The sequence below is a fragment of the Dunckerocampus dactyliophorus genome, chromosome 9 (assembly GCF_027744805.1).
Source record: "Dunckerocampus dactyliophorus isolate RoL2022-P2 chromosome 9, RoL_Ddac_1.1, whole genome shotgun sequence".
NCBI classification, from domain to species: Eukaryota; Metazoa; Chordata; class Actinopteri; order Syngnathiformes; family Syngnathidae; genus Dunckerocampus; species Dunckerocampus dactyliophorus.
Genome location: NC_072827.1, coordinates 5,405,866 through 5,426,645, shown reverse-complemented (window position 1 = coordinate 5,426,645; position 20,780 = coordinate 5,405,866). Strand labels below are relative to the sequence as shown.

Sequence of the window (20,780 nt, the reverse complement as noted above, 5' to 3'; positions counted from 1 at the left end):
GTGACGTGGTCGTAGTAATGTGATCATATTTCATTAGGACAAATCAACAAATCCTGATTTGTTCCAGTCCTTCTTACCTCCAGGTGTGCACTAACTACACTTACATCTAAATTTGAAAAAAGTAGATCAGTTATCGGTACCATATCGGAAGTTATCGTTTTGAAACTCTCGCTACAAACAACCATTCTCTCTGCATGGATAGGCCTGTGACGATAATCAATAAATCAACTCACCAGATGATAAATACAAACAAGGTCCCTCATTTTGTCAACCTGGATGTATTGACATGTGCATGAGTGTTTGTTTTCCTCCTCCTCTCTCTCTACCAAACAGGCTGGATGAAAGAGGGTTCACTCTGTGCATCTGTCTCGACAGCCGGGCGTGTTGGTTCTATAGCAAAATGAACGGAGTGAGCGAACCCTCCTTGTCAGTCGTTCAGCGTCTGTGTGTCAGCGGGCGGAGGCGAGGCTGCGCGCGAGTGCGCATTCGCTAGCTGTGTGCGTGGTGTGCTACACGATGGAATATGTTTTTGGTGCGTCTGATGTCAATTTCAGCCCGTTTGCACGTCGTTATTTCTTGACATGAATAGGTTTGCGACGAAAACAATAAAATAGAGAATAGTATGCCATATATTATCGTTACATTCATGAAAAAACGGTCTCAAAATAATGTTGACAGCAAAATCATTCATCGGCAATAATTCGTAGGACAAAATTTGTTTGCGTGACAGGCCTACCTATGGGCAAGTTACAGTGTCCATTGAACCTAGCATGCGTATTTTTGTAATGTGAGAGGAAGCAGAGAACATGCGAACTCCACACACCGGTGTTCCAACACGATCCCCCGGCTGCTAACTCTACTCGCGCTAGCCGCTAGGCCACCGTCCGTACGCACGACATTTGTCAAAATGAGATGTGCCTTTCTGTTTTTGTTTTTTCTAATAATATTTTCCATACTGAGCATATGAACAATACAGTCATCCCTCGTTTATGGCGGCTAATTGGTTCCTGGCCCGACCGTGATAGGTGAATTTCCGCCAGGTAGGATTCCTTATTTAGAAATGGAATATTTTCGCAGTTAGAGCATGGAAAACCTGTTTATGGCCTTCTAAATACGTTTTTTGACATGACTAGAGCCTTGTAGCCATAACATAACACCCCTATAGTCGCCTTTACACTCCTATTACCCAATTTAGTAGACATAATGAGAGAAGATAAACCTGACACCTAGTAGAATACTACATTTCATCACAACGTCTATGAATGTGTCTTCTGAATGCCTTATACACGAGGTCTCCGACTTACGAACGCAATTGGTTCCTGACGACTGTTCTTAAGTCGAATTGTTCTTAAGTAGGGGAAAAGTAATATTGCCAATGATATAGGTACTACATGTACGTGTATACATATACAGTACATGTGTATGTATGTAAGTATGAGTTTGGATGCAGTAGTAATATTAAACCAGGATAATTATTGAAAAAAACAATAATAATAAAAATGATATAATAATACGTAATGATAAATGTTATTTACCTTTGAAGAAGAGTGGTCGAGCATACGTCGTCGTGGTGGAGGAGGAGGAGATATTGAAAAAAGGACAAATGGTCGTCGTTAGACTCTTCTAAAAGAGGTAGTATTCTGTGGGTGGTGTAGAATTAAGCAGGCCTATTAACTCTTCATAAACTTTAATCACACGCTCTGTCCGGGTTGTATCGTACAACTACAACGTAGCTTTTCTTCACTTCTCCGCCACCCCAGTGCAGTGTCACAGTGCCCTCTACTGGTCAAGCATGTAGCAGTATAAATACCGATGGAGCGACTAGAAGGCAAAATAAAATAAAATACAGACCAGTCGGCTTGTGTTCGTATCAGCCAGTGTTCGCTCGTTGGATGTTTGTAAGTTGGGGACCTAGTGTATTTGTATTTTTCTTCTTTTTATGCTTGAAAATGCTTCATGTAGGTCATAAAGACGTAACGTTTACCGAGATATGCATCTTTCTCCAACAACAAGCCGTATTAAACCCCAAGACAGCACGATTTATGAATTAATATCCAGTATTGACACATTTGATAAACATTTGATATCATTCTGAAGAAATGCGTTTGAAAAATCTGGGGAACCATTTGGGAGCCAAAAGAACCGGTTCCGTAGAAAGAGAGGAAACGCGCTACCCGACCCGGGCGGATGGACGTGTTGTCTCGTTCAGTTGGCCTCGTTATCACTTGAATTAGTCGCTCACGACCGTGCCGTCCTATTTGCTTGAGATGGTCGTGCATAATTCATCGTCTGTACGTACGCCTCCATCCAGTGTCGTGTGTGTGCAGTTAGTGCTGCTCTATTAATGCGACGCACTTGACGACTGCTAAGCGTGGTCATGATACATACGCTATCTTTCACGTGTAAACCCAAACCCTTGCTACCGATGCCTAACTGTGCCCATTTTTACTTCTTTTCTGAGTGTAATAAAGGTTCTTTTAATAAAAGAATCTCAACATTTTTCAATTTATACAGTATTTAGCAATATATAAACTTGAATAAATACAAGCACCAGACTTTGGGAAAACGGGCTACTGTTGGCGGCTGTACTCCACAATGCTGACGACAACCGCCCGTGACGTCTCAAGGATCAAAAAAGTATCCAACCGTAAAACAAATAAACAAATATATATATAGATTAGAGATGTCCGATATTGGCTTTTTTGCTGATAACCGATATGCTGATATTGTCCAACTCCGATATCAACCAATACCGATATGTGTAACATCACATATCTTTTTCTTGTGTAAAATGCTTGTAAAGCAACAACAATATAATATATAATAATATAATCTAATAAATACAGAATATAATAATACGTATGAACGTAAGTACATTTACTTGTATTCACTTACAGCGCGGCCTTGCCACATCCAATATGGCGGATCCAATTTGATGACTTTATTGAGTGAAAAACAACGTCCAGGCTGGTACTGCTGGGTGGTGGCTGTGTATTTGTTTAGTGCTTTTAATTTGAAGTTGTTCCTGTCATAGTTTTACACAATACTTAATAAATAAGATCAATATCAGATTATATCAGCCTGCATCTAAAATCTCCGACATTGACACCCCGATGCAAGCAGTCCATTCCAGACTCGGCGGCGGCGCTTCTATTCACCCTGCAGCGCCCACGTGATCACAACAACATTGCTAGCATGTTTAGCACGGCTGTGGTTTCTTTGTTAAAGTCCCTGCAAGACTTGTCGTGCACACGCGGTCCCGCGGTGGCACAGAACCAGGGCTGTACGGCCAATGTCATTACGGATTCCAAGGACTTTTTGCAACGCCACGGCTTCCTGAACCATCGACCTCCGTTTGCAAGGCGTGAGAAACTTCCAGCGGGCGTCTAAAAGGCGCTGGCTGTCAGAAAGAAGGTGGTGACGAATGTCGGGTTTCTCTACGTTGCGATACAAAACGATACACCGCCAAGCAAATGGGTCATACTTCCTGTTACGATGGTTCTCTCACTTGATCTGGACTTCTCTAGCATTAGTCCAGTGCAAGCCTTCAGGGAACGCAGCATGCACCAGGAACAATAATAGCTACGCTGCTGTGGTCATGTGACCGTGGTTTTAAGACAAGGGGGTTGAAGGGTGGGGTGGGGGTTCTGGGAAAGCCCTTATTGGCTTAGATATGTCATCCTGGATCTCATCAAGACCTCTGAGGAGTCTTGGCGGCGGAGGAACCCCACAAGGAGAAGGAAACGGCAGATAAAGGCAGGTGAAATCCGCACGTTGTACTTTTACGTATCTGGAAGCAGACGTGCTCCAGCGCCACAAGTCGTCAGGACGGCGAGGCGAGGCGAGGCGAGGCGGAGCGCCAGCCCTGACAAACGTTCCAGCCATCTGTCAGGCGGGATAACGCCACACATTAGTCAGCAAATGGACTTTGACCGTCTTCTGGAGGCTTCTGTCTTTGTTCGGCTGTAATCCTAATCCTGCCGGCGGTATCGCTCGACAAGCAGGAGCGCAGAATAAGCGGCAAACCAAACTCAAAGATCTCCAACAGGGCGAACGCATCTGACAGTTCGCCGTCCAAACGGCAGACAACAGCTGTGGAGACGAGAGCGGAGGCGGGGGGTCATCCTGGCGTTATGGGGTTTAAGGCCCCCCCACGCCTCCACCACCACCCCCACCCCCACCCCAGCCAGGCCGAGAAGTGTGAGGCCATTACAGCTCCCGACAACCGCCAAGATGGCTGCCGGGTTGGATAACAGCCGCCGGCTTCACCACCGAGGCTTTGTTCACGTTCACGTCCGCACCTCGGACGCTTTGAACAGCAAAACTACACTTCCAGTCGCTAACGATGGCGCCCCCCCCCCCGCACAGCATAGACCTGGGGGGTCCAAACAGTCTTCCAGATGAAAGGATGATGTTCCAGCTTTGTCACGCAGGGAAAAATCATAGCATTAATATCAACTTTGCCCCATTTTTGCTGCTTTTTTTGGAATTTTCCAAATATTTCAACTTAAATACGTTTTCTTTTCGGAATATTAGGACTTTCTTTCCATCATATTTGGACATTTCCCCCAAAAATGACAACTTTATTTTGTTTTGTTTACTTCTCACAACATCGTGACTTAACTTTAAAAAAAAACATATTTTTGTTCTGGAATGTTTCGGCTCCATGCGACTAAAATGACGTTATTTTCCGTAAGCTTATTCTCGTCAAATTGCAATCGTTTTTCTTTTCTCTCTTCACGTTCGGACTTTATTCTCGTGGAATAACAACAGCGGTTTTCATTCTGCTTCTTGTTTTTTGCTTTTTTTTGGCAACGGTTTCAACTTTCCTCTCGCAAGTTTTCCTCTCGACTTTACTCCCGAAATATTTCCACCTTATTCCCGCAATGTTACAACTTTCTCTGCAACCTCCTTTCCCCGAAATTCCGACTTTATTTTGTTTTGTTTGTCATAATATTCCTAAAAATGATACACAGTATATCCTAATATACTACTACTCCGAATATTATTATTATTATTATTATTATTATTATTATTATTATGATTATTATTATTATTATTATATTTAGCATATATTTATATATACTAATAGTAATTAAATATTATTATTAATAAGATTATTAATTATTATTATTATTATTATATTTTAGCAGATATTTATATATACTAATAATAATTAGTATTAATTATTATTATTATATGTTATTATTAATAGTATTATTAATTATTATTATTATTATTATTATTATTATATTTTAGCAGATATTTATATATACTCTAATAATTATTATTAATTATTATTATTGTATATTTTTATTAATAATCATTAATTATTATTTCATTATTATTATTATATTTTAGCAGATATTTATATATACTAATAATAATTTTTATTAATTATTATTATTATATATTATTATTAATAATATTAATTAATATTATTATTATTATTATTATATTTTAGCAGATATTTATATATACTAATAATAATTTTTATTAATTATTATTATTATATATTATTATTAATAATATTAATTAATATTATTATTATTATTATATTTTAGCAGATATTTATATATACTAATAATAATTTTTATTAATTATTATTATTGTATATTTTTATTAATAATTATTATTATTATTATTATTATTATTATTGTATTTTAGCATATATTTATATATACTAATAATAATTAGTATTGTTATTATAATATATTATTATTAATAATATTATTAATTATTATTTTTATTATATTTTAATATTGATATTTATATATACTACTACTAATTATTATTAATTATTATTATTATTATTATATTTGAGCATATATTTATATATACTAACAATAATAATGTCATAATATTACGACTTCTTTAATATATAAATAGTATATATAAAATATCATACATACAATCTTGTTTTTAAAATTTCATTCTTGGTGTTCTTGCAAGTTTTCCTGTCGACTTGATTCCCCAAATATGTCCACCTTATTCCACCATAAAAACCTTATAAGTTTATTCTCGTCCAATTGTTCATTTGAGGAGGCCTGATATTTTGACTTTATTCCCGTAAAAAGACTTTTTACTTTTTTTCCATTTCTGCTTTCATTTTCAGCTTTCCTCTTGGAAATGTTCTTCTCGTGATGATGACTTCATATCTTCTTCAAACATCTACTGGATTCTTGTATCGTCGTGTATTTTTCCTTTATTTCAACATTGTTACTAAAATGATGTTGATCCTCATTTTACAAGTTTATTCTCATAAAATTGCAACTTTTTTCAAATTAGAAAACTATTTTTTCCTCGTGGCATTTTGACCTGACTCTGGTCCAATTTCTGCCGTCTAATTTTCCAAACATTTCCACTTCTCTTATTTGGACTTCTATATTTTGACTTTATTCCCATGTTGTACATTTAGCGCCAAGCTAAGTTCCCAGAAATTGCAACTTTATTGATGAGAAAAATGCCACTTTTTCCTTTCATATTTCAACGTCATGCCACTAAAATGACATTTTCCCTCATGCCGTGACTTTTCCATTTTTGCTGCTGTTGTTGTTGTTGTTTTTCCATATATACAACGCACAGAAAAGACAAAGACAAAAAATGTTGTCGATAATATTATCGGCGATATTTGGTAGCACAATTATCGGCCGCAAATGGCCCCCGGCGCCGCACTTTGGCCCCCCCAAGTACAATGAGATGATGAGTGTACATTAGCATGTATGCTACATATATCACCATCATGTCACAATAACATTCCAACTTCCTGCTACTAAAATCACTCATATTATGACGAGTGCTGTTTTTTGGTAAAGGTTATTATTATGTTTATATTTTTAGAACGTCCCGCGGGCGCCGCGCACCCCTCCCCCCCCCCCCCCCCCCCCCAAAAAAAAGGATTTAGAGTGTTTACATACAACAAACGACGGCTGAGAGCAAAGGCAGCCCGGAGCGAGCCTTGAGCCGGTTAATTACTTAGGGAGGGTCCGGGAAGTAGGCTAATACGCTTGGACAAGACGTGTCCAATAGGACACTTTGACCTCCCGCTGCTGAAAAACCCGTCGTCGATAATTCAGCGGGACGGATCCGAGAAGGTCCGAAGAAATCAATCCAAATAAAACCCGCAAGGTATGCTGGGTACGCCGGCTAATGGGGTGAGACACCGGGACCTGTCTGTGTGTCTCGGGAGACACTTTGACCCATCGCCGCTGAAAATCTGTCATGAATAATTGAGCGGGACGGGTCTGAGAACGTCGGCGTGTTATCGGAGGGAGGAAACAGAAAGAAGAAGGAAGGCTGCCCCCCGCCCCGCCCCGCCCCGGTTGCTCATGAAATATTCAAAAGCCGAACCCCCAGACCTCGTAGAGGACATGTTTCTGTTTGGACACGTCTCCAAGTCAAGCACACACATGCGCTCTGAGCCGCTGTCGCCCCATCCCGTCCCCCCCCCCCTCCCCCAAACATCCGTCGCCTTAAACAAACAGCGCTCTGCCTCCGTGTCATAAATTGTTTAAACGTCAGAGTTCCCGTGAATTATTCATCCGTGCAGAGCGGCCGACGGCCGCATTGCAGCAGCCTTTCTCTCCGCAAATAACGAAGCCGCTTTTTAAGGGAGTGCCCGAGCGGCGCTCCTCCGCCTCAAAAGCGACCGGCGTCAGGGCGGCGCGTGGGCACGCTTTGTCAATGAAATATTGAGGGGCCTCCTCGCCGCCGCTCGCTCTTCGGCGAACAAAGCGAGCGTTGTTGTTGTTGTCGTTGTCGACGTGTCCTCAAGGTGGAGATTCTGGCTCGGTACCAAAAGGCTTTGGTGGACCAGGAGGCCTCAATTAGTCCTTCAAATAAAAACGGCAGCAAACCAGTCCAGCCTGACTGACTTTCGCTCTTGCTGTTTATTTCGTTTGCGCTCCGCTTGGACTTCTGCCGCAGCTCGTTGGAGCCACTTTTCAAGTCTGCACATTCTAGTCTTTAGTCAGTAGATGCTAGCTTTCAGCCTGCGATGTGATGCTTCTTAGCCCACATGCTAGTCTTTTAGTGTACACATGCAAGTTTTTAGTCTAAAGATGCCTCATTTTTAGTCTCCAGATGAGCGTTTTTCGTCCGAAGATGCTAGTTTTCAGTCTTTAGTCTATCATGCTACTTTTTAGTCTATAGATGCTGCTTTTTAGTCTATAGGTGCTAGTTTTAAGTCTAAAGATGCCACTTTTTTGTCATAGATGCCATTTTTTGTGTAGAAAGAGTAGTTTTTTTCACAGATGCTGGTTTTTAGTCAATAATGTAAGGTTTTAGACTAAAAATGAGAGTTTTCAGCTTTTGGCCTGCTGTTTTTTAGCCTATAAATACTAGTTTGTGCTCAATAGATGCTGGGTTTTAGTCTAAAGACGCTAATTCTTTCTAAATGCATCTTTGGACTCAACACTTTAGTCTAAAGATGCAACTTTTAAGAGTATTGACGCACGTTTTTATCTAACTGCACCAGTTTTTAGTCTATGGATGCTACTTTTTAGTCTATAGATGCCAATTTTAAGGCTAATAATGCTAATTCTTAGTATATGAATGCAAGTTTTAGTCTAAAAATGCCAGTGTTTAGTCTATTGATGCTAGTTGTAAGGCTAATAATGCTAATTCTTAGTATATGAATGCAAGTTTTAGTCTAAAAATGCCAGTGTTTAGTCTATTGATGCTAGTTGTAAGGCTAAAGATGCTAATTCTTAGTATATGAATGCAAGTTTTAGTCTAAAAATGCCAGTGTTTAGTCTATTGATGCTAGTTTTAAGGCTAAAGATGCTAATTCTTAGTAAATGGATGCAGGTTTTTAGTCTAAATACACCAGCTTTTTGTCTGTAGATGCGACTTTTGGTCTATGGTTTTAAATCAATATACACTATGCTCATTTTGGGCCAAGAGGTGCACTGCAAAAACAGCCATACTTGAAAGAAGTCCAAATGATGTTAAAGTGAGACAACATTTCTTATTTCAAGCAAAGAAATTCTGCCAATGCGGTAAGCAAAATGTGCTTGGCGAGAATTCTGATATCTGGAATATTTTTCTTGCGACTTTTAAGAATATAATGATTATAAATGATTCAAGCAAGATGTTTTTACATATTTTAGATGTAGGAGTATTATTCTTTAAGAGAGATTTGCCTATTGACAAATAACCATTCATACCTGTGGACAATTTTTAGCGTCTCCAATGAACCTATCATGCATATTGCTGGAATGTAGATGCTAGTTTTTAGACTACAGATGCTCATTTTCCATCAATAGATGCTAGTTTTTAGACTTATGTGACCCGCCGTGCTCCGCACTGCCCACAGCGGGGCTCGAACACAGGACCTTCGTAATGGGAGACGTGAGCGCTGACCACGCGGCCAAAAGCCCGGACTGTCGACCGCGTGTTCAGCGCAGCTCTCAAGGCAGAGGGAGTGAGGTTTACCAACGTACACTTGCACAGCCTCCCAGGCTGGCATCCGTCACACTTAGATGCTGATTTTCCATCTGTTGATGCTAGTTTTTAGAAGTAGATGCTAATTTTCAGTATTTAGATGCTAGTTTTTAGACTACTGATGCTAATTTTCCATCTATATATGCTAGTTTTTAGACCACATATGCTAATTTCCAGTCTATACATGCTAGTTTTTAGGCTTAGATGCTAATTTTCCATCTATAGATGCTAGTTTTTAGACCACATATGCTAATTTCCAGTCTATATATATGCTAGTTTTTAGACTACAGATGCTAATTTTCCATTTATACATGCTAATTTGTAGACTTAAATGCTAATTTTCCATCTATAGAGGCTACTTTTTAGACTTAAATGCTAATTTTCCATCTATACATGCTAGTTTTTAGACTTAGATGCAAATTTTCTGTCTAAAGATGCTGGTTTTTAGACCTAGATGCTACTTTTCAGTCTATATATGCTAGTTTTTAGACTTAGATGCTAATTTTCCATCTATAGATGCTAGTTTTTAGACTTAGATGCTAATTTTCAGTCTATAGATGCTAGATTTTAGACTTAGATGCTAATTTTCCACCAAACTGTTGGCCTTGTTTTCGTTTTAGTTCTGTCCCATTTCGGCAGCAAACTACTTAGTCCAGAAGGACTTGGTGGCTGCCACCTGCTGGAGTGATCTTGAACCAAAGTCTGGCTTTTTTTCCCGATTCCTCTGACTTCTCTAGCAACCCGCTTCGGCCGCAAACCTCCACCTGCTCGCTGCCAAACAGTCCAATCCGTGATCCCGCCATTGTTGCAAAACGTGACAGCTACACGCCACCGGGGTGTTGATGCAAATGTTCCGTACCGGGATCAAATTGCGCATGACGGGGAAAAAGGCGCCACTGCCTGGCCCCCACGTCTAAACGCCCCCAGCAAGCATTTCACGGGACTCGTCTCACGTTTGTGCCGGGACAGAACGTACCGGAGAAGAAGTTCTTGGCTCGCAGGTAGCTGACGCTCAGCCGCAGGATGGACAGTTTGTCCAGGCTGGCCGTGACCTCCTCGGGGAACGGCAGGAGGCCGGCCAGGCGCTCCAGCTCCCCGTTGAGACGGTCCCGGTGCCGCTTGGACGGGTTGGACTTGGCCCCCTCGGCCGGCGGCTGTTTCACCCTGCCGGACGAGAGAAAAACTTGCAACTGAAACATTTTTGGTCCATTGGGACACGCTGTTGTTGGGGGCATTTTACTTCAGCTTTCACTCAACAACCGAAATGAAGAGAAAAGCCCGAACAACTATTATTACCATATTATATCCACATTCATCCCATTATTCCATATGAATATATCGAAAATAATAACACAAGTTCATATTTACGTCAATTATATGATCTCTTTGAGCTATTTTCGGTCCATTTGGACAGGTAAAATAACGCTACATATATTAAATACACATATGAAGTGAAAAGAAGCACATGTGGTCTGTGCGTACATTGTAACGCTACGTACAATCAAATACTTCTATAGATCAGATCAGAACCAGAGGCCCAAAAACAGGCCTGGCGTGACGCAAGTGCACAAATAAACATTTTTAGCGCCCATTTAAAACACTTCAAAGGAATGATGAATGCGTTATGTGCACATGTTAAATATAAAACAAGGTTAAAAATGAAATATTTGTGTAGATGATGCTGTAATCGTGGAGCTACGGGAGAGGGCTGGCAAACTACAAGCCCCCCCAAAATAAACCATCTCTTTGCCAAAGCAGCATTTCTGCGTTGGACCACGTGCACCTAATATTGCGGCGGGCCTCGTCACCATTTGTTCGATGGAGGGGGGAGGGGGGGGTGTTTAGAGTAGTTGGTGTTTTATCAGCGGGCATGAGGTGTGTTTATCCTGCACGGGTGACGGATGTCCGCGTGCTTGACCTGCTCACGTGCTCACTGAAGCATAAAAGCATTTACGCCGAGAAAAAAAAAACCAAAGGAGAGAAAAAAAAGACAAAAAAAAAAGATGCCGAATGCTCGGACGGACAAGAAAAAATGCCTTTCGTTTTTCATATAGCCCCCCCCCCCCAAGTAACATGACATGAATCAATGACGTGCATACGTCGTGATGCATTCCAAACGTTACTTTCCTCCGTTTTCACTCGATGACGTTGGCCGAAAACGCCTCATTTGAAATCCCGCAACCCCTTCAATCAAACATTTGATAGATTGTTCGTATTATTAGGGCCACAACCCCCCCTTATGGATTTAAATGAGAACGAAGCATCTCAGAAGGGCGTTTCGGGATTAAAAAAACAACAACAACAACAAAAACGCCCCACCAGCGAGAAGGAAACAACAGAACAGCGCCGATGTGACGTTTTTCGTTGCGGATGATTCCCGGCCTTTCATTCGGTGTGTAAACCGCACGTCCGTGCATCCGGTTGCCGTTTGTTTTGAAGGTCACGGCAGCAGGCCCGCAGTAATCCTCGGCCTGCTCGGCGACTGCAAACTTTAGTTTCCACATCAGCAGATGACATTTTTCACCCGGGGAGTCGACTTTGGTTTTTTTTTTTCGATCCGAATCACAAAGATGCGCATTTCGAAACGATGATCATAATAAATAAATAAATAAATGCGTACATAAACTCCATTTTGCACATGTCGCCTACAGAAAATGACATGGGCTCGTGCAGACATGTGTTTTGAAGGCTAAAAGACAGCGGAATGAAAGCTGACTTACGCTCTCTGGACGGGTTTTCTCCTCTTGCGTCCTGCGTACATGACGCTCGGTGCTTATGTAAGCCTGATGACCCGCAAACACTCTGCGCCTCTTTTTCCTTTTGTTTTCTTTTCTTCTTGTTTTTGCGCTACATGGGCAACTGACGCATTTTTTTTGTTGCTGCTTGAATCCAAAGAATCAAGGCTGTAAAAAATGCATTTGAAAAATAAAGCCAAAACAGCGCAAAGATGGACTTTCAAAAGACTCCTGAAGCATCCACGAGCCGCTGTCGTGCAATAATCCACAATAGTTGTCCCATTGCACACATGCACTTGTTCCACGCGCGCAACGGCGTCAAAGAAGATGCTCAAAGTGCACAATCTATCCCGAAGGATACCCTCCCCCCCCCAGAAAAAAAGTGCATAAAGTGAAGGTTAAATATCTACATTTTAATCAGCGAACATCGGCGCTGCCCATAAAGCGGCCGGGATGGAAGCTGCAGTGACGGGAGGAGGAGAGATGGGGCGGGGGGGGGTGCCACGGGGGCGCGCATTCCACCGGCGGGCACGCCCGGCACAGATCGGGTGAGACGCGCGCGCTCGCTCGCTCCGGGCGGACGTGATAGGCGGGCGGGGCTTGTGTGCGCGCGCCCCCTCGAGAGACTCTCCTGGAAACACCGGGCCTGGCGCGCGCACCAGAGCGCGTGCGCGAGGCCGTCTCCTGCACCAATGAGAGGCGGAGCTGAGCGTGGAGGTCTGGCGTGAGAATGTGGGTCAGGGGTTGGGGCTGACACGGCGGCAAGGCGCTCCGATTCGTCCGTTCCAGGGTCAAACTGGGCAAGTCGTCGTTCCCAAAAGAAGAAAGCTGATTGGACATTTTAAACGACAAAAACAGCAGCAGTTTCACGAGAATAAAGTCCAAATATGAAGAGAAACAAGAGAAACACCGCAAACAGGGCACCATTTCATGAGAATAAAATGATAAAAATGCAATTTTACTCAAAAGCAAGGAAAAAAATGTTATTTTTTAAAAGTCATAATATTATGAAAAACAAACAAAACTAAACACATTTGTACTTTGGGGGAAATGAGGTTGGGGTAAAGTTCGAATATTACGAAACAAAGTCCCAACATGATGGGAATAAAGTTCAAATATCACAACAAGAGAATTTACAAAGATTACTTCAGAAAAAGTTGAAATATTTCGAAAATAAAAAATCTGCAGTAATTTTACGAGAAAAAGTCAAAATATTAAGAGAAATTTTGTTTTAATTTTACAAGAATAACATCGCAATATTACGATCATTTTAGGAGCATAAAGTTGAAATATTAAAGTAAGGTGGGGGTTTTTTAAAATTGTTATATTTTGAAGGAAAAACACAACAAACAAAATTGTAGTTTTTGCAAAATGTGGTGGTTGTCATGTTACTACAATAAAGTCATAATCAGCAAAAGGAAATTTCCAGGAAGAGTGTTGAAATCATTGGACAATTCACAAAACAAAAACAGCAGAAATGACAAAAAAAACTGTCATTTTACAAGAATAAAGTCCAAATATTCAGAGTGAATAGTTGCATTTTCATGAGAAAAAAGTCACACTTTTATTAAAGTAAAACAACAAAAATGTCATTTTAATATTCAAGATTTCTTTTTAAGTCATAATATTACGAGAAACAAACAAAACAAAATAAATGCATCATTTTTGGGAAATTTAGTTGAGGAAAAAAGTCAGAATATTGCGAGAAGAGAATTTACGAAGAAGAATGTGGAAATATTTAGCGAATGACAAAAGCTAAAATGGAAAAATCAGCAATCATTTTACAGCAATAAAGTCGAAATATGAAGAGAAAAAGGTCGTAATCTGACGGGAAAAGGTCATCATTTTACGAGAACAACGTCGTAACGTCAAGCTGAAATGTTAACGAAGAAAGATGTTACTTTTTTTGAAGTTGTAATATTACGGAAAACAAAGAAAACAACAAATAAAATGGTCATTTTAGGAAAATGCGGTTGCAAATATTCTGCAGCGTATGCGCTAGTAGGACTTCTCCATCCCGTCAGCCGACATCATCATCATCAGCTGACATGAATGTTGACATGAAGCTTTCACACAAGCAGCACAAGCCTTTGGCTGCACTGGCCTACTTTGTGTGTGTGTGTGTGTGTGTGTGTGTGTGTGCGCACCCTGAGGTCATGTGACCCCAATGTTTGCATTGTAGCGTGAAGACGTATCTCGTGTGTCTTTGTCCACTGTCAAAACACACGCGTGTCACACGGCCGCATCAGCATGACAAGCTGTAGTGTGGTGGTGTACGCAGGGCCGGAGCCGACACATCGGGAGGCCGTGCTGCTCATCTCTTACTGTGTCACTACTTGCTTTCTTTGCCAGCTGCTGGCATGCTACATGCTAACAGCATGCTACATGCTAACAGCATGTAAGCATTACCTGCGTGCCAACAATTGGCATGCCAGCATTTGAAACTGTAGCTATAAACTTACATATACTGGAGATACTTAGCGCTATCATGCTAGGTGCTGGATTGATAACAGTTAACATGTTAGCATTTTAGCCATTTTTGTTGCTATAAACATACATATATACTTAGTGCTAGCATGTGACAGTTAGCATGTTAGCATTGCTAGCATGCTTACAGTTACCGTTTTTGCCATAGCGCTATCATGCTAGCATTCCAGCAGTTAGCACGCTAGCATGTTTTCCATTTTTGTAGGTATAAACCGACGTAGATATCATGCTAGGTGCTGGATTTATTTATTTTTTTGTCCTGTCCAGCCATTAGGGCAGATAGAATTGTAGATCTAAATGCCCTCACGTGCTCAACAGATTTGCTCTGCCAGGGAAAAGTGTGAGATACACTTCCCCTGTTATACAGAATTTATTTGACTTTGTTTGGTTGTTATGCAAATTTGGAGCGACCAGACCGGAGCAGAAGGAGATAGAGAAGAAAAGGAAAGAAAACAGAAGGGGGGTGCGAGGATAAGAGGGGGACAAAAAAGACAGAGACAAGGACAACAGCAACAACAACAATTGTGACAACAAGAACAGAACAACAGAAACATACTACATCAGCAACTGTCTGTGATGACTATAAAGACCCTGACGGAAAGGACAAAATATTATCAACAACCACAATGACAATACTGCATTGAAACAGTCACACATAATAGTAGTCATGAAATGATGAACTATGATAGTGATCACAATGACAATACTGCATTGAAACAGTCACACATAATTGCAGTCATGAAATGATGAATTATGATAGTGATCACAATGACAATACTGCATTGAAACAGTCACACATAATTGCAGTCATGAAATGATGAATTATGATAGTGATCACAATGACAATACTGCATTGAAACAGTCACACATAATTGCAGTCATGAAATGATTATCTATGATAGTGATCACAATGACAATAACTGTAATGTACATCATTGTAAAAACTATAATCATACTGCTGATATCACCGTCGCTGTAATAAAGCCAACAACATAATAACACCCTGGTTAACTCAGTGAGTAATGTGGGGAAGTACGTATGGACTGCGATTGTGCATATGTACGTGTGTACAGGTATTTCTGTATGTGGGGAAGTCTTCATATATATGAAGGTGCGTGGGTGGGTGAGCGTGTAATTGTCACTGAGAATGCATGAAAGGAGAGGGGCCCCCCCTTCACCACCCAGCAAGCCCCGCCCCAAATAGCCAGGCCAAGCCCCCGCTGCCAGAAAGCCACCAGGCCCACAGGGGCAGGCAGCACAAAGGTCAGCCCCCCAAGAGCCGACCCACAGAGCACTAACCCCCGGGAAGACCAGCAAGGGGCCACAGAGAGGCAATCCCAACCAGAAACAGGGAGCCAGAGGGCCGGAGGACAGCCAAGCCCCGAGACCGGCGAGAGATCACACCCCACAAGGGCAGACCGGTACCGGGGGCCACACACCAGCAGGCCCACATACCCCCCCCACAAAAACACCTCAGATGGTGGTGCAGGACGCTACCAGCAAGGCAGACAGAGGAGCAGGCGAGGAGGGAATCCAGCAAATGAGCAAGAGGGCGGGCAAACGGGCGAGCAGCCGAGCGAATCATCACACAGCGCCAGTCGACACCTGTATGGCAGCAAATCCCCGGAGAGGGAGTGCAGCACCCCTAAATCGGAGGGAGGCCGAGCACCAACCCCCAGCAGACCCGGCCCCAGGGCGCACGCTACCCACCCCCCGTCCGCCACCCAGGCCCACGGTCCCCATGACCAGGAGCGGGCTCCACACCACCAGACAGCCCGCCCCCCAGCAGCCACCACAGCGTAGCAAACCCAAGCCACCACGGCGGCATGCAGCCCACTAGTAGCACGGGCACCGCCCCATGGAGACTGCCGAATCCACCCCAAGCACGCAAAAGTGCCCACGGCCCATGTCAGTCCAAGGGAAGCACCACAAGCCGCCCCCCCGGCGCAAGCCAGGCATCAACTGGCCCCAACAGGCCACCCCAGGGAAGGACAGGCGAACCAGACAAAAACACCCCACAAGCCAGGCCACCATGGGTGAGCAACCGCGCCGCAATGGCCAGCGGACAAGTCCACAGCCACATCACCGACCCCAGGGGACAGGCGCCACGGAATAGGCAGGAGGTACCACAATCCAGCCCGCTCCACCTGCGTATGTGATAAGATGGGATTGTGTCTATTATGCAATTAAAAATATAAATAAATAAAAGAGGACAGCTCTGAAGGGCTGGTCTCTGTGTCCCTGAGCAGTGTATGTGTGTGCATGTATATGATAGGGCTGTATGTTGATGACAACTAACGATGCAATTAAAATTGGGGGCCAGCTGAAGTAGCCAAAGTCTTATAGGTATGTGAATTGGTGCAGCGGAACATAGCCCCACATGCCCACCCCCCAACACCGCCCAAACCAAGCAGGGGGGACCAAGGACACTCACCGACTGACCACTCACCACAGCACAGGCTCAGGCAAGCTACGGGCCGCAGGACACACCACAGGCCCTAACTGGCCCGCCAGAACGCCCAGTCCGGTCCACCTAACCCCCCCCGGAGATGGTACCCCCAGCACCTGCGACAACGGAGCCCCTTGCCGGATGCCGAAGCACATGCCCCCGCGAGCCCTGCCCCCCGCCACACCGCAGACCAGCCATCACCCCACCTCCTGCCCATCGACGCTAAGGGAGACTTCCCAGAGGCAGGCAGAGAGCCGCCAGCCAGGAAACGGACACCAGCCAGACACCAGCAAGTAGCGGGGAATAATAAACATAAAAACACTGCCCCTGGGACTGGTCGCCAGCCAGTCAACAAGCATTCACACTCACATTCATACCTACGGACAATTTGGAGTTGCCAATTAACCTAACATGCATGTTTTTGGGAATGTGGGAGGAAGCCGGAGTACCCGGAAAAAACATGGGAGAACATGCAAACTCCACACAGAAATGCCCAAGGGAGAATCAAACCCAGATCTTCCCGATCTCCAGGCTGTTCCTGTGTTGGCCAACATGGTAACCACTAGACCATCGTGCGGCTGCTATAAACATACATATATACATATACATATATATATATATATATATATATATATATATATATATATATATATATATATATATACAGTATATATATATGTATGTATATATATATATATATATATACATATATATATACTGTATATATATATATATATATATATATACTTAGTGCTAGCATGTGACAGTTAGCATGTTAGCATTGCTAGCATGCTTACAGTTACTGTTTTTGCCGTATACACTCCTGATCAAAATCTTAAAACCAGTTTAAAAATTGCTAGAATTTCCACAGCCATTCCACATCTTGTACAGTACATATTATTCACTTCCTGCTTTCCATGTCATGTTTCCTATGATAATCAGAATAATAGTAGGGGAGACTGGGGAAGGTTGCAACAAGCCTTATTTGTCTAATCAGTAACATGCTAGAGTGACGACACCCATACTGCACATGCTCAGTTAGACCCTCTACTCGCCAAGAAGAAAGCGGCCATATTGCGCATCTGGTCCAGCTTCTATCAAGACAAAGTTGTTTTGGAGGTATGAAAGTAGCTTTTTTCACAAGCTGTATTTTTGTCATACTATCCTAATATTTTGTATGAATTACTCCAAACCTACCTGGTTTGAATCACTGTTTTGTTGACTATTCAGCAACATTGCTTACAGTTGTCAAAGTCACTGTGGCTAGTTAGCACATGGTGTTTTGTCGTGACTGACTGTTGCAACCGTCGCCATGCTAATATCAAAATAGACCACACGAGGCACAATTAATATATTTTACTGCTCATGATGGGCAGATTGTACACCTGGGGGTGATGTCTACACATGTCACAACTGTGACTATGAATGACTGAATTTCTACTTTTGTTTTTCATTTTTCTGTGAGTTAGCAGAAATGTTCTGGGTTCTGCAGAATTGTTCAGAAGCTGCTGGAATAGTTCACAAGACAGCAGATTTGTTGGGGAAGAGGCGAGTGTTGCAGTTTTATTTTTTAAGCATTCGTGTGCCTTTAACAAAACTTAAAAATCAAACTTTATATTCACTGGAGTTTTAAAACAATGTGAATTTTGTTCACTAAAACTGTTCACTGTTTGTTCACATGTTTAATAAATGTTTTTTGCACTCCAAATTATTCTATTCTTTTTGTCCCAAACTGAAATATTGAGTTTTTATAGCTTCTGTAACATTTGCACATTGACTCAAAGTAAGCCTATGTTTTACACAAAACTAAACTTATTAAATACTTCAATATTGTACACTGTGGTTACTTAAACAAAAAGCATAACATTTTGGTGAAGTTTACTGTTTTTTGATATGTTGCAACCGTCCCTGATCGGTGTTGCAACTGTCCCCAACTGTCAGTTGCAAAGTCTGAATTTTTTTATTCAAATAAATATTGTGATTGATATGTTATATGTAGCCATCTTTAAGTGGTATGGCTATTTAGCAGACAGATGTAGCTTTACCATGTAAAGATTTGATGTGCCTAGTCTAAATAATCTCTGAGTAATTGAGAGTAATGTAAAAATTGTTGCAACTGTCCCCAGTCTCCCCTACATCATAAATAACACTAAGAAGACAAAAAAAGAAAAAAACAACACATGTGTGTATATATATATATATATATATATAAAATAAATATAAATAAAAAACAAAACTTAAAAAAAAGAAGAAAAAAACCCCCCAAAAAACGAACCTGAAGAACATCGTTGTGATGATCAAGACTCTTCTGCCTTGTATTTAGCAAACATCAACTGCTTGTATTGTTTTTTGAATGTGCTCATCTCTGTACTTTGTTTTAGTTCTTTACTCAATCCGTTCCATAGTTTAATTCCACACACGGAAATGCTGTGGGTTTTCAGTGTAGTTCTCACGTATAAATGTTTTAAGTTTCATTTTCCTCTAAGATCATATTTCTCCTCTCTGATTGAGAAATACTTAATTAGAATTTTGGGTAACGAGTTATTATTAACTTTATGCATTATTCTAGAGGTTTGAAAGAATACTAAATCTGCAAATTTTAATATGTGATTTTAAAAATAGAGGGTTTGTATGTTCTCTATACTTGGCATTATGAATTATCCTCACCATCTTTTTTGCAGTACAGTGAGTGAGTGAAGATTACTTTTATAATTATGACCCATATCTCCACACAATACGTTAAATATGCTAATACTAAGGAACAGTACAGCGTGTGGAGTGATTTTTGATCAAGAACATATTTTGCTTTATTCAATATAGAGATATTTCTCGCCACCTTTTGTTGTATATTTTTAATATGAGATTTCCAACTCATTTTTTCATCTATTATGACCCCCAGGAATTTATATTCCTTCACGTATTCAAAGTCCACTCCATTAATTTGTATTCGGTCACACGTCTCCCTTCTGCTATTTCCAAATAGCATTATTTTAGTTTTACTTAAGTTCATTGATAATCTGTTCCTGTCAAACCATGACTTTAATATGACCTTTTCATCCTTGACCTTTTTAATGATTTCTTGTGTGCTTTCACCAGAACAAAAGGCAGTGGTATCATCCGTAAATAATACCAACTTTACATCCTTTGTTACTTTACAAATGTCATTGATATACAAATTGAACAGTTTTGGTCCCAGTATGGACCCCTGGGGTACTCCACACGTGGTGTATAAACTCCCAGATGTATATTCTCCTAGCTTTACAAATTGTTTCCTGTTTGCTAGGTATCTTTTAACCCAATTCAAAACCAATCCTCTGATTCCGTACGTTTCTCATTTTGATATTAAAATATTGTGATTAATTGTATCGAAGGCTTTTGTCAGATCCATGAATACAGCTGCTGCACATCTTCTATTGTCTATAGCAGTAGTGATTTCCTCCGTGATTTCCATCAGTGCCATAGAAGTTGAAATGTTGGCTCTGAAACCATATTGACTGCTAGCGAGTAATTCATTTGTGAGGAACGGAGCGTGCCGCGGGTTGGATCCCAAGATGCGGCAGGCGACGTGTGATTTGGAAAGGTGTTTAATTCCAAATCAGCAAGGGTAAAAGTACAACACAAGCAGAAGCACAACAAAGATGCAAAAAGACAACTAAGGAAGTAGC

The 20,780-nt window shown here is 41.5% G+C and overlaps 1 protein-coding gene across 1 annotated transcript in view; it reads right to left on the bottom strand.

Moving 5' to 3' along the window:
• Nucleotides 1-12,646, bottom strand: part of LOC129187344 (aryl hydrocarbon receptor-like) — a 73,069-nt gene extending 60,423 nt beyond the window's left edge. The window contains exons 1-2 of the mRNA XM_054786462.1: nt 12,165-12,646; nt 10,421-10,608 (exon numbers count right to left, since the gene is read on the bottom strand). Coding sequence (XP_054642437.1) covers nt 10,421-10,608; nt 12,165-12,205 — 229 coding nt within the window. The 5' untranslated portion in view covers nt 12,206-12,646. The remainder of the gene's footprint in view (nt 1-10,420; nt 10,609-12,164) is intronic.
• Nucleotides 12,647-20,780: the final 8,134 nt, after the last annotated feature.